This window comes from Apostichopus japonicus, chromosome 21 (genome assembly GCF_037975245.1).
Source record: "Apostichopus japonicus isolate 1M-3 chromosome 21, ASM3797524v1, whole genome shotgun sequence".
Lineage (NCBI taxonomy): Eukaryota > Metazoa > Echinodermata > Holothuroidea > Aspidochirotida > Stichopodidae > Apostichopus > Apostichopus japonicus.
Genome location: NC_092581.1, coordinates 3,198,300 through 3,213,884, shown reverse-complemented (window position 1 = coordinate 3,213,884; position 15,585 = coordinate 3,198,300). Strand labels below are relative to the sequence as shown.

At 37.5% G+C, this 15,585-nt stretch overlaps 1 protein-coding gene across 3 annotated transcripts in view; it reads left to right on the top strand.

Annotated features, from left to right (window-relative positions):
- Nucleotides 1-15,585, top strand: part of LOC139962463 (four and a half LIM domains protein 3-like) — a 221,373-nt gene that overhangs the window by 135,416 nt on the left and 70,372 nt on the right. For 2 of the 3 annotated variants that reach the window (XM_071962439.1, XM_071962440.1), the window contains exon 2: nucleotides 7,054-7,139. In XM_071962439.1, the coding sequence (XP_071818540.1) occupies nucleotides 7,054-7,139 (86 nt within the window). Of the gene's footprint in view, nucleotides 1-2,357; nucleotides 3,329-7,053; nucleotides 7,140-15,585 lie in introns of those variants that run through there. The other variant, XM_071962438.1, reaches the window with a different exon arrangement.

Below are 15,585 nucleotides of genomic sequence, written 5' to 3'. Positions count from 1 at the left end.
CAACGATATAGGGATTTCTTTCAGAGTGGAATATAGATAATGAAAAAGCAAATGTTTGAACATTCGACGCCTTCGCGGTGATTATGGTGATGTTCAAGCTCGGAAGGCATTATTCATACCTGTAAACAGAGCAGCACATCATCACCTCAAGAAACATTTGTGTACATCAAAGTATGATGCGCGTCAAATTCATTCCCGTCTTTTGGAAATTTGCAAAGGGTAGAGATGAAATGGATGTCGTCCACGTTTAAATTTTTCGACCAAACAAAGAAGGGTGTAGATTTCTGTTCATGGCACAATATTTTATCATCCCACTAGAGATAAATAGTCAAACATGCAATGGTTTAGAAGGATTAAGTATGTGTTGGCCTATCCTTCAAATATAACACATGTCACAAGTTTCTTATTTTGATTCTTTATTATGGCACTCGATAGATAGTTTCTTCACGCGTACTACATCATGGCCAGCTGAGACGTATCGATCCATCTCGATGCGAGATAATTAAATTTAGGTTACTTTGTGTAAATTCCACGCCACGGTTCATCTTACCGTGACCATAACCTAGAAAGTGGAGGGGACATTTTCTTCTTTTTTAATCTTTTTTTTTTCTCGTCTCTTTTATCTGCCACGGTTAAATTGTTCCTGCAGAATAAGGTCATCTTTTATTGAATTATTGAAAGGTGGCCATATATTGTACATACTTTAATAAGGCCAAACATATCTAGCCTAGCTAAAGATATTGAGTCTACAGTGTATGTAGGGTTACATGTAGGCTCTGTCGGTGTACAATTGGCTTGGTTTTTTATCTCCATATCTTGAGGTGGCTTTATGGTACATATCTTACACTACTTGCATGCGCAAGCCACTTCCATATTGTGCGGAACAAACCGTTTGCTGTTAGCAAGGATGGTGGGAAGGGAAGGCAGGAATCATTGACTAACTAAACCATGAGAACACAGGTGGGAATGTCCTAACTGAAAATGACTACATTCAGTTAGGACATTACTGAATTGGTCAAGCCAGAATTTATCTTCCTAGTGTAGAATTAGTGTAAAAATATCCAACAATGGAGCAAAACAGCAAATTAGGAGTCTGCATGGGGAGTTTGAAAACTCAGGCTTCCCTTATTTAATTTTTTTTTATTAATTTTAATTTTTGTTTTGTTGTTGTTCATAAGGAGACTTCAGATTACATAACAGACCATGTGATTTCAAATACTGTATGTACTCCAAATGTGCAAATTATAGTGATCACTCGTCCCGTGCCAATGGAGGTGATATTGCCAATATGGGACAGTACGTCAGTGTTATATCGGATATTGCCATTTTGTCCTTTTTGTGGGATACGTGTTCTACATCTCTGGCTTTGTACTGTATATACCTAGATAGACACATGTAGTGAACTAATGACCTCCGAGGCTGTAGCATACATACATCCAATTATCCTTTCTCCTCCATCCCATCCCCCCCACCCACACCCCCTTCGCTCCTCTTCCCCATATGGAACAGGAGTAACATATACCAGCTGGTTACAAAGTACAATTTTCTCCTTTTCAGTGTTTAATAGTGTGTTTACATAGGCCTTTATCCGTAAAATGTGAAGTGATTCTTGACATTTATTTCGTGATTAAAACTTGACAACAGAATTTGTTCTTCTGATGGAAATGATAACCTGTTCTTTAATACTATTTAAGAGCTCAAAGGTGAAACAAACTCAACCTTTGTCTTGACCATATCACACCCCTCCCCCTCTCCCCCTCCCCTCCCCCTCTTCACCTCCCTCCCCTCCCCCTCTTCCCCTCCCCTCTCCCTCTCTCTCTTCTCCTAGAAATGAACCAGTATGAGACATTAATATAGATCGTACACTGTTAGTATAGCCCTAGGCTTCAAGATCCCTCTACTTTAGGGCCACTATGTCATGCAGAAGTATATGTTGTACATACTGTCCCCTACCATACTCAATAATAGGGTCAAAGTCAAGGTAACTTGTTTGTCACTGTCACCTATACCTCTGTTGTTTTTGTTGTTTTTTTCCACTAGAAAGATAAAAGTTAGTCATTGACTGAGTCCTGTTTGAATGAAACTCATTGATATAGTATTTCTAAGGCTTCCATGATTTTATACTCCCCATAAAACTTGCTGTACATGTGGTCGGGGAAAGTCGGTCTCACCGTCCAAACAATATCCTCTTGTCTTGGGGGAGTTCCATGCCACTTGAAACAGTTCTGGGGTCATTTCCAGTTCATTTGCAGTAGAAACATGACGGGAAGTTTGGTTCAGTTGGTGTGGATGTAAAAATATGGACAAAGGTTAAATCATGCACCTATGGGAATTTCATATACAAACTTTGGGATATGGTTTGTGTTGTACGGAAAACCACCACCACCACCTTGTGAGAAGCGTAGACTGTGTCAAACACTGTGTAACATGTACACATAGTAGGATCTGTAGAGATATCTGATTGTGGATGTATATGTGTGTATGTATGTGCATACTTATTTCCCATGCTGAACATATCAATAGCTTTTCATTTTGCATCAATTCAGAGGACTTTCAACTTTGTACTTCTTTGTAGTTTGTTTTTTTCCGCTCTACTTGTGACTTTGAAGATCAAGCCAGTGTGTGTGTGTGTCAATCTATGACTCAAGTAGTGTGTGTGTGCTAATTGTGCTTATCATTGTTCTTATGGATTTGGTTTCTTGCATTAACAGACAGGGACAATAGTGGAGATATTTGGTTGTTATATTAGCTCTGTGCTTGAATTCAGTATTAATATCGTAGGGTTAATAGTACATATATTGATATATATGTATATTTATATATATAAACATGTATGATACGTTTGTCAGAAATTTCTGCTGGTAATATCGTAGCGGAATTTGGTATCAAATTAATACGTTGACAATTTTTAAGCTTGTCAAAAATCAATTGATCCTCCCACACACATTAATTATTGGATCGTACAAAATTTTGAAATTTTTTGGTAGACATTGAGTGTGTCGTGCATTTTGGATCATTTTGGATTTTGTTCACGAGGACTTGTTAAATTTTTCCTAAAGCAGAGGCTTTAATAATTGAAGTCGGAAAGATTTTTATGGACTAAAAATTTCCTCCCGAGAAAACAGAAAACCAGAAAGAAAGTGAAAACTAAGAAGAAGAAGAAGAAAGACAAACGAAAGCAAAAGCCGCAAAATAAATAAATCGATAAAAAAAACCAGCATAAAAATCAGGATTTTAGTGGATATCTATCTATATTAACTTGAAAGTGAAATTAATAATGGATTATGCAATTGTTGAGAAAAGAATTGGAAAAAGTTATGCCAAAAAGGTAAGTTTTTATTTTCAAAGTGCGCTATTCATATTTCCTACCAGGTACTGTGAGTGGTGTTTGCACATTGACCAGCTCCTATGTATATATTTCTTGTAAAAGTTGCTGTAATTTATAACAATTTGTAGCTACCATAATTAAGAAGCAGTGGCTCCTACAAGTAATCTGCATGATCATAGGTGTTAGCCCTAAGCCAGCTGTCATGGCAACAAAAAATAATTGATCCTTAGCTCACCAAATCAAGCAGTGGCGTCGCCAGACATTTCAATCTTGGTGGGAACAGGGGGGTCACAGCACTTAATAATGGGGGGCACAATGTTTATTTGTGAATGCCGTCCGGGGGAACGAGTGTCCCCCTCCCATCTGAGCAAGTTTTGATTAATTAAGGGTCCTTAGATGCAATCTGGTGCTATATTTTGCAACTACTTGAAGTAACTTTATGTTCAAGAATTTTCAGACTTATTCGGTCTGATATTTATGTGTTTAATTAAGGCAGATAAAGTTTTTGTTTGAGTATTTTTTTAACACTACAAATTCCATCAGGGGGGGTGGGCACCTGAAGGGCACGATTTTATTTTGGAAGGGCATGTGACACCCCATGAGGCCACCCCTTGGCGACGCCACTGAAATCAAGTAAAGTGGGGGTTTCCAAGTCACCTAGGAAAGGAACTGCTTGGTTTTCCACTTTTCCCAACAGAAAATGGATCTAATTCCAAGTGGTAAAACAATGGTGAAGGTCGTCAGTTGGATTATATCCATCCCGACGAAGATAACTTGAACTTTTAAGCCTATACCATCGTGCATGTACTTAAATTGATGAAACCTGAAACACTAATATGGACCATACAAGCTATCATATCAAAATTAAGAAACATACCAGTCCCCAGTTTTACTTTTCTACTCAATTGTTTCTCTGGTTACGATAAAAGTGTAGTCTGTAAATCCACATGTTAAATTTGTTTTGCAGATCATAAAATAATTAGTACCACATTTGTAAAATGTGTCTTGCCCGAACTTCATGCCTGTGTTTCACTTATTTTTTACCAAAAAACACCCCCATAATCCTGACAATTTTCTTCCCAGGAGATTTTACAGTTATGATCAATTCCTTTTTGAGAAGAATTGGAAATTTTGTCTTCGCCGATGTACTATATAGCATTATAATTTATCGTCGTTCCATATGCAAATTGCCATCTGAAATTGCTCTCAAATTAATGTAAAGTGTAACAGAGGTTACTGACGAGGCCAGACTTGTTCAGATTACGAGACTTAATTTGATTCTGTTGTTATCGTATCCTTGATTCCGATGGGTTTTTTCCTCGTCGGAATCCACTTTTCTCTTCTGAAAAGAACGATATTTCATAAAAAAACCAACAGAATAAAAATGCATATTTTTAAGTCAAAAGAAAGAGAATAGAAGAGAGGAGTAGAATTGGGAAAATTGAGAGGCGGGGAAGGATGATTCTTGCCCGTTTAACAAATTGCATCCATAAGCAGTAGCGACCCATTCTCGTAAGTTATTTTTAGAGACCGTATTGATACAAAATTGTATATTGATAAGAAAGATAAAGAGAAGGACATTTATGGTCAAGGATATTAAGAAAGTATAAACATGGGGGGGGGATGGAATATCTTTGCCCTTTTTCTTCTTTTTTTTACTTTTACTCAAGAGTAATGTAATTCCATAATTGTAATACTGTAAGGGAAAACAATTGTAAATCTTTTTTTTTTTGGAGTGCATGGACTCAACGATGTGCATTGACTTCTATACATCAATGCAGGTTTGCAAGCTTGGCCCCAAATCAATATGGTTTAATATTGCCTCGTAGCAAACAAGAACAGACGCTTTCCATATATGTGTGTAAATATATATGTATATATATATATATATATATATATATATATAGGCAATGTTCTGCGTAGCACTGAGAATTCTAGTAGAAAAATAGTAAAGTTTGCTAGTGCTAATGATAAAGAAAAGAAACACGACATTTCGGGTATAAACCCAACAAAGGGTTTATACCCGAAACGTCGTGTTTCTTTTCTTTATCATTAGCACTAGCAAACTTTACTATTTTTCTACTATATATATATATATATATATATATATATATATTCATTTTTATATAAATATATATATATATATATATAGATATATATATATATGTATACATATAAAAGTAAGTAAGTAAAACTTTATTGCTCCATAAAATCGTAAATTTCGATACTCGCACTAATAAGAAATACAAAAATATATATAAAACTATATTCATATTTACAATTAATAACTAAAGGAGGTAAGGTCAAGTTAAATAGTTAAAGAATGACAGAGAGCCTACCCATCCAAGGACTAGGCAACCACCTAACGACTCAAATTGCTGTTGTAAAGTTTTATTGCACGAGGGATAAATGAATTGCTCTGCCCGTTAGTCTTCAGTTGAGGAAGTCTTATATATATATACATACATATATATATATATATATATAGTATATAAGTATATATATATATATATATATATATATACTTATACATATATATATGTACATCAATTGTGCAAAAGAAGATATAATTTTTCATAGCATATCAGTATGTATATATATATATATATACATATATATATATATATACATATACATATTCATATATATGTACATCAATTGTGCAAAAGAAGATATCATTTTTCATAGCATATCAGTATGTTCATATATATATAAATATATATTTATATATGTACATATAGATATAGATATATTTATATATGTGTGTGAATTATCAGCTGGTAAATTGGCAAACAGTGTCTGAATATAAATGAGATTTCCGACACAGTCGAGTAGGCATCGTCAAAGCTTTTAATAATTTGAAAGATAAAGAAAAGAATGGTCTGATCAGTTACGACGTATCACAATGACAGGTACAAGGCTGGGTATTTACTCATTGCATGTGAAAATGTGTTATTGTAACCTCAGCATAGTACTCAGCTAGAGTGCACATTGTTCATGGCCTAATAAATACTGGTAAAGGCTATACATACATATATATATATATATATATATATATCACAACAGCTTACACACAACTATATATATATATATATATATATATATATTAGTAGTGTGTAAGCTGTTGTGATTAAGGGTGCTTATAGTTGCATTAACAGTGTTTTCATACAAATTGCAACTTTTGAAGTAAACTGAATTATGTTCAAGATTTTTCCAGTTGTTTTTCTTCGTTGGTAATTATCAGCAATTTCTTTCTCTTCGTTCTGAATTATTCAGCTACCATTCAATTTTTTTTGGGAGGGGGGAGGGGTGGGAGGGGGGACCTTAAGAAAGGGTCGCGACCCTGGCTACTGTGATCACCAGGGTTCTATGTATCACTGAATTAGCTATGGTATGTATCAAATATGTTACCGGTTCCGACACTGAATAATGTATGGATACAGGATGTGTGTGTGTGTGTGTGTGATACTAGGTTAATTCAATCAAACCTAGACCTTAAACAAGGATAATGGATGAATTTAGACTCGGTTTGAGCGTCATAGATCTTAACTTTTGTATCATTTTCACTATAGCTAAATGATTCCTCGTGGCTACGGCAATGTATGTTCGTCTTCGTTCTATCTTTCGGCGATTTCCTTTTCTCTTTTATTTTTACCTTTCTATTTCTATCTCGTACTTCCGTAAGATAACTTTTTTTTTCTCTTCTTTTCTTTTACCCCTTGCAGCATTATCCTTTCGAAGAGGTCGATCGGGGTCAGCCGTGTGTAACATGTGGAGATAAATGCCCAGGATTTTCCCCACACAAGTGGCGGTAAGTTTATGACGGATATTTCCATCCTGCTTTCCACGTTATCTACGAACGAAAATAGTTTCACTGTGATAGGATTACAGGCCGGCTAATTTACCGGTTTCATCATCGCTAGTGGCATTAGATTTTTTTTCTTTAATACTATCGGTGTTTGCAGTTATAATCCTACCAGTTATTTTTGGTCGATTGATCGATTGGTTACAAGGAGATCAACATTAACTTCTCCCCACCCCAACCAGGGCTGAGTTTATTCATTCCCTAGAAACTTAACTGCTCTTGCTGACATGTATTTTCGTGCTTTAAACTCGCTACGAGTGAATGAGAGCCGCCGAAACACTGTGGCTTCCTGGGGCTCCAACTCTCCCGATGCCCATCAGAATGGGAATTCAAAAGGAATCCTTTTCTCGACAGAGGAAGCTTGAGAGAGTGCCAAATGTAAAACATTGCTCTGCACCCAAGCCCAAACCATGCATGGATTGGGCTTGGGATGAATATGAACCTTACTTTGTGGGTCCATCAATACTGCTGCACTGCTTCTTAATTGCTAGGCCACTTCCCGCAGCCCCAGACACCTGACTAAAGTGGTTTAATTTTGATGGTTAAATGGCTGATTCTGTTTTGTAGACTGGTTATATAGTTTCTTTGGACAGTTGACCAGTTATTGAAAAACTTAAGTGTGCTTGCCCCTTCCCCCACCCTCTGGGTTTTTCTTTTCCTGTGGATGCCCATGGTGATTGGTGTAACCTCAAGCTCTGTGTGATCCTCACCTTGTTTGATTATATTCCTGCTCCAGAAACCCTCTGTTCTTTCATGATGAATATTTACATTGTATTCTCTGATAATTAATAGAGCTGTTAACCCCATTAGCATAAACTTTTAAAATGCTATGTAGTATCATGTATGTAAGCAATGTTTGTAGGACTTTTTGACACCGCAAAATTACAAATTAAAACATATTTGAGCACTTGAAATGACGAGACACTTTCTCTGCTTCATAGACTTTTGCCATCGACCCACCCAATGTTATATGCAGACTCCTGTGTATATTATATATGTGATATTCATGGTACACATATCTACAAAACTATTGCAGTATAATATATGCTATAGTAGTATTATATATATAGTATATATAATATATATATACTATGTTATAATATATAGCATATATATCATAATAATATATGCTGTTGTAATATAATATACTGTATATAGTATATAATGTATAGTATATATAATAATATATGCTGTGTAGTATAATATACTGGATATAGCCTTTGTTAAACCTGTATTGGCTTTTTAGAGGACTTCCCTTCACATTTACATGTTTATTATCTGTGGAATTTCAAACAAACAAACAATATTATATATAATGTATAGTATATATATATAAGAATAATATATACTGTGGTAGTATAATATACTGTATATAGTATATAATGTATAGTATATATATGATATATATTGTAGTAGTAAAATATATGTTATGTATTATATGTATAATATATACTCTTGTAGTATAATATATACTACAGTATAATACACTCAGTGTAGAATCCCTGGCACGGACATGACTTTCCTAGCTTTGGACACATTTGACCTCTTCTTAGTCATTATTATGAACTGACTTTTAGAATTTTGACCTAAAAGGATTCTCCGGATTCTGTTATCTGGAAGATCTTTACCGAAGGGGGGGGGGGCTAAAAGTTCAGATGCATGCAAGCAGCATCCTGTTTGTGTAGGATAATGTTTGTCCCTTTCCTGCAAGGTTTTTTTCTTAATTTGTTGTTTTTTCGGTAAAGAGACACCTTAACCACACCGCCTGTGGTGAGTGACAATGTATACATTTGTATGTGCACCTAATCACCCTCCCCTGCTGATATCATTATCTGTTTTCGTGGAACGCATGACTGCACAGAGTCAGCTGACCCTTGTTATAAAGGTCAACAACTCTGAGAGTGGTTTAATAATAGCAAACTTTGCAAAAATTGCTTCCAGTGAAACAACCCAGAAGAAAATGTATTAAACACAAAGAAGCAAGGTAGACACCTTTTATCTAAAGACCTTGTACAAAGACAACATTGTAACATCCTGTTTGTGAAAGTGCTGTTATTGCCAAATGTGTTACTGTGTCTTAACTCGACCAGTGGCGTAGGAAGGTACTTTTGAGTGGGGGGCTGAAGACTGATGGCCGGCCTGGGGGAGGGGTGTAAGGGGAGGGGGTGTCCCCCTCCCCTTTGGAATTTTTTGCATTTCCAGGTGGCCTCAGATGCAATTTGGTGCAATATAGCACACTTCAATACCCACTCCATTTTGTAAACTTAATTTTGTATTTTCACCTGGCCTTAGATGCAATTTGGTGCTCCAAATGAGATTTTTTTTTCTCATTTGGAAATGAAAAAGGGGTTTTCTGACTTGCGGAGCGGGGGGGCGGAATGATACTTCCGCCCCTCCACATTTTTCACTGGCGCCCCCCCAGCCCCCCCGGTTCCTACGCCCTTGAACTCGACTATCAGCATCAGAACTGCGTTACGGAATTTATCAAAAAAATTGAATAAAATTTTGAAACTTGACCCATACAGTAGATATCAAATCAAATATTATCATCATTCAATAAACCACCTGTCATTGTATTAGTTCAACTTCATTACAAATAAATCAAATTCACTTCTTGCCTATATTCCATCAATTTATAACACGCACTTACTTCCCTCATATACATATGCAATTATCCTCTAATACTACGCTCAAATTGGTCAAGTCGTTAAACAGGGGGTGTGGCTACCATCCATCCAGGGCCCTAGCTCCTCCTTCCTCTTTTGACCATGTCAACATATTAAGGCTAAAGTCACCCTAGATGACGTTACTATCTGCCCAGCATTTTATATGCAAATTAGGCTGTTTAGGACCTGTGTCGAAGCATCATGTACTTGTATGAAAGTTTCAAAACCTATATGTTAGTTATTGTTGCATTATTCATTTGGTAATGTTTTATTCATGAGCCATGTAAACTCTATATTACACAGCTTATGGACCATGTTCAACTGTGACAAAACGTTTAATAGTATATATCCGAAAGGAAATTAATGCATCGCCACGAACAAAAGGGAATGCAAATTTCCTTTGCATTTACATCCTTCACAAACAGGGAACATGTCCGGCGGATACTTTGTGAGCGGGGATGTGGGCAACTGGGTGTGTTACGTTGTCGTTTGTAAAATGAAAGGTCCCAATCTGCAAGGTTTGCATTAATCTACTCTCCCTCCAGACACCACATATACTATCTCTGACCATCTACTTGAGATCTTTGTTCAATTTCTTTCTTTCCTATAAATGTCCTTTTTCGTTCAAAAAGTCAAAATTTGTAATTATTTAAACATTCCAATGTGGAAAAAGGGTTGGAATATATAAAGCACAAGGATCAACCACAAGTTGCAACTATTCTCTATCCTTCTATTTATTATCTCCTCTCCCCTCCCTCCCCCTTCCCTTCTCTCCTCTGTTACCCCCTCATCCCTCCATATACACACCCCTGTCATTCTTATATATTAAGCACAAGGATCAACCATAAGTTGCATCTATTCTCTACCCTCCTTTTTATCTCTCCTCCCTCCCTCCCTCCCTCCCTCCCTCCCTCCCTCCCTCCCTCCCTCCCTCCCTCCCTCCCTCCCTCCCTCCCTCCCTCCCTCCCTCCCTCCCTCCCTCCCTCCCTCCCTCCCTCCCTCCCTCCCTCCCTCCCTCCCTCCCTCCCTCCCTCCCTCCCTCCCTCCCTCCCTCCCTCCCTCCCTCCCTCCCTCCCTCCCTCCCTCCCTCCCTCCCTCCCTCCCTCCCTCCCTCCCTCCCTCCCTCCCTCCCTCCCTCCCTCCCTCCCTCCCTCCCTCCCTCCCTCCCTCCCTCCCTCCCTCCCTCCCTCCCTCCCTCCCTCCCTCCCTCCCTCCCTCCCTCCCTCCCTCCCTCCCTCCCTCCCTCCCTCCCTCCCTCCCTCCCTCCCTCCCTCCCTCCCTCCCTCCCTCCCTCCCTCCCTCCCTCCCTCCCTCCCTCCCTCCCTCCCTCCCTCCCTCCCTCCCTCCCTCCCTCCCTCCCTCCCTCCCTCCCTCCCTCCCTCCCTCCCCCCCTCCCTCCCTCCCTCCCCCTTCATTTCCCTCTTCCCTTACCCCCTCATCCCTCCATATGCACACCCTTGTCATCCTTAATGTTGTGACTTCCGTAAAATAATTTGTTAGGTTTTTTTTATATAAAAACTGGGAGACGAAAGTGCCTTCAAGGGGTAAATTGATACCACATGTTTGGGACAAGTTTTATTTCTTTATAAACTTTGTGAATGCAGTCACATCATTAGCATACCGTATGTATTAATTGTAATGCCATTTGTAACGGATGCTAAGTAGGAACTCTCTATCGCTACAAAAGTACCTTTTTTTTGCTTGTCTCATTGCTAGTTCCATACAGTTTACCATTTTCGTTTTTGTTTCAACAAATGGATTACGTAATCCCTGGTTAGTTGTCACCTCCTAGAGTCAATTGCCTCTTCATCTGTCTGTCTGTCTGTCTGTCTGTCTGTCTGTCTGTCTGTCTGTCTGTCTGTGTTTCACAAGTCCACACGTCCATTTTGTCAATGTCAATGACTTCAAATGGTTACCATGAAACTCTTTCTCCCTCTGCTTAGTGTAGTCCCCAATAGATACTTCATTAACATGATATGCAGGGAATTAGAAACCACCACAAAATGATATGCAGGGAATTAGAAACCACCACAAAACTATTGAATGTGATTCTGTGACTCATTTGGCCTTCCAAGAAAGTTGTGTACACTACCATAGATAGTGTGCAGAGAGGCATGACACCAATTACACTTTTTCAAGAGGTAAAGGTGTAAGACTTCACCCATTTCAAGTGTTCAACAGGTCCTCACTCACCCCCCCCCCCTCCACATTCGGACGTAATGCTTTTATATTACTCTTCGATCCATCATAGTCGGGATGTGGGTGAGCCCGGATGGAGCTTGAAATTTTGACAAGTTTCGGAAACACTCTTCATACTGACGTATTATAATTCCTGGAAAGAAAAATTTCAATGTAAGATATGTTGTGTGGGCAATTGTGTATTTTACACTTACATTTATTTTTAAGTAGATATCCAGTAGAAAATAGACATGGTGTTTGATCTGTGATGTACATTTTACTAATTATTCGTAAAAGATGCACCGTTGATTTGTGACATGAATAACAAGCAAAAAAAAAAAAACAGGAATATGATGAATGGGAATGAGAAAATAACTCAACATTGTATTTCATTTTAAATCAAATTGTAGGGAGGGGGCAAGGGGGTAGGAGAGCATTTCTAAAAGCTGCACCGTTGCTTTGTGCAAGGAAGTGATGGATGTAAAGTAAGGGGTTAATCAACGGTCTAGCGTGCGTTACTCACAGGATTAATGCACGATCGGGGGATAATGCAAGCGATGCACGAGGGCGGAGCCCGAGTACATCCAGCAATAGCATTAACACACGGAGTGCATTAATCATGTGAGTAACGCACGCTAGACCGTTGATTAACCCCGTTCATTCATACACTACCATTTGTGTGGGGGAAAAAATCATAAAACAAAACATTTTTGGTAACATATAACCAAAGATTTATTAAAAAGATGCCCCGTAATTTTACCGTGCGTTACTCACAGGATTAACCACGGTCAGCTGACCTGAATGGACCAATAGGATTTAGGAATCTTTACTAAGTATGAATGAATACAGTATTAATATTTCATTTGCCATATTCAGTTTCTCAAAAGAGCTTATTTCTGTTATTTAGTTATCTAATTATTCAATTATTTAGAGCATAAAAATATCTTTTTGATTCCCTCTAAATGATGTGAATAACCAGCAAAAAAAAAACAAAAAAACAGGAATATGATGAACGGGAATGAAAAAATAACTCCACATAATAATCCATTTTAAATCAAATTGTGGGGAGAGGGGAAGGGGGTAGAAAGGCAGCATAGGAGAAAATTCTACCCTTCAAAAAAAGTGTACTCGATCCTTACCCCTAATCTCCTCAGTTATATATTTCAGTGTATAAATTATATAAACTGGGTGAATTTGTTGATCAAGAATGGGAGCTCTCATCATTAACAGAAGGAGAAACTACAATTATAGTATTATGACTTCATTTTATCACTTTAAACTCGGCTGTTAAATTAACTTGTCACTTTTTAACAGTTATTGATTTTACCTAATGGTTATGATGGTATATTTTTGAGACTTACTAGAATCTAATTCAGTTTCCAATGAATATATATGCAGTGCCACAGATAAAGTTTCATATCTCAATTACATAGCGATTGGTAATTTGGTTGTTAGTAAACATAGCCTAACCATCCGTATTCAGTTTCTCCATTCACCCAACCTGAATATCATTCAAGTACTGAGCAGTTTGAAATTACCGGGATGGAAACGCGGTATAGTAGATAAAAAAACGTGACTATCTGCATCTTGCCATGAATCACTGTGTTTGTAAAAGATGACTGTCTCTAAAAAAAATGATTTTCATAAAAAACGGAGACCGTCATCCTCTCAAATTGAAATGTAATCTGACGGATCAAACAACATTCACATAGCGCAACGACGGTAAGACTACACTTCATCCTGTCTCCATCGTCGCCGAGGAAAGGTGGCAAAATTTGCCCTTCATGAAGAAGGCTCCAGAGTTCCTGCCAAAAATTAGGGAATAAGAATTCTTTCAAATGATATTGTATAAAGATAAACAGCCTTTGTATGACAATAAAGTCGATATGGCCTGTCGTTTTTAGATCCCATATAATGTGATTGGTTTACTGGTAGATTTGGAGAGAAAGCTGATGATGTCATAATATGAAAGCAATTTCACATTTTTGTAAGTGTTTTTATCTTCAGACCTTATAAATTCACACAGCAATGTTGCTATTAGTGACAAGCAATTCTTATTTGCAGTAAATTCTTGTCAAAACATGCCTCCTTATGTATTTCACGGGATAAAGATGAAATTCATTAATTTTGAAGTAATGTCATGGCGATATAAGCAATTCTGGTGAAAAATTGAAAATGTGAATATGTTTTGGAGATATATGTTTTAATAGTCAATTTGTAGTCACTTTTTGCGAGATTAAGTACATGCGAAGAGACAGTATAGCTTGCAAATGATTTGCTTGTGCACACAAAGTTTATGTTATGTTTATATTGCAACTTGGTTATTCAGGTGAAATGCCATTTGGTATGAACTTTGATGAGTCAGCTTTGATATTGATTGATTAATATATTGAACGATTGGGAAGAGGGCAAGGGGAAGGGAAAATTTGGGGTAGGGCAAAGGGAGGGCAGTGGAGGTGTATGGCATAATAGCAAACCGTTTGATGAGGGAAAACATTTTGAAAGTGCAGAAATACACCTGTAAAAAGGACACATCAGGGACAAACTTATAGGGGGCAGTTTTGCTTCACCACCAAAGCCAACTGGGGAAGGAGAAGGGGGATCTGGGAGGGGGAGGGGGGAGCATCAGCATCATGATTGGGTTCTAGTATCACAGATAACCAAATCCGAATTAATGTATTCGTTCTTGTAAGTCTGAAGTAGAAATACTAAGATCCTTCTTTTTCAAGCTCATCTGCTAAATCTAATTTCAACTAATGAAAGATTTAGAAGAAAAAAACAAAGAAAACTCGAAATGACCCTTTTAGTTTCTTGCTGGTCTGATTAGGTAAGGAAATCAATTTCTGGGTCACAGGCTCTTTTTTTTTGTTTTGTTTTTTTGTCGCAAATTAACAGCAGCAAGACATGTATGGCAATCCATTATAGATTTCTAAGGAGTCACGATATCCATGGGGTATTCCTCCGCTAGAGCTGTAAAAACATTTTCTGCCGATCGGGGGATTGCCGTCTTGGATCGGGCAATCTTATATCTCGTCCAAGAATCAGGACAACGTCGAGACAAGGTGGAAAGTGGTCTAGGTCGATTCCGAGTTTTATTTCCGAAACGCTATTTTCATTTAATTTTAATGTTTTTTTTTATGTATTTTATTTTATATTTTATATTGCTTCATCATTAATTGAACGGAAATGAATCTAAGGATGGGTGGTTAAAGATGGAATGAAACGTTTTTGAAACGAAAAGGGACGAAATAAAAAGGGTATCGTGATTAAGTTAAAGTGGTATAGGGAAGATGCATTGAGGGAAAGACTTTGAATTACTTTTGTTAAAGGTTAAAATTACAGCGATTCTCATCAAGTTGACATATTACATAAGATGATTGAAGTTTGAAAGCAAAAGAAGTATCAGATATGCAGGCACAATACACGGTAAATAAAAATCGGCAGTTTTTGAAGGTTTTAGCCAAATTCACGGTAGGTTTAAACGATGTTTGAACAATTTTGATCATTGCCAACATTATTTGGACGACGTCACACTTATAGATAACAAA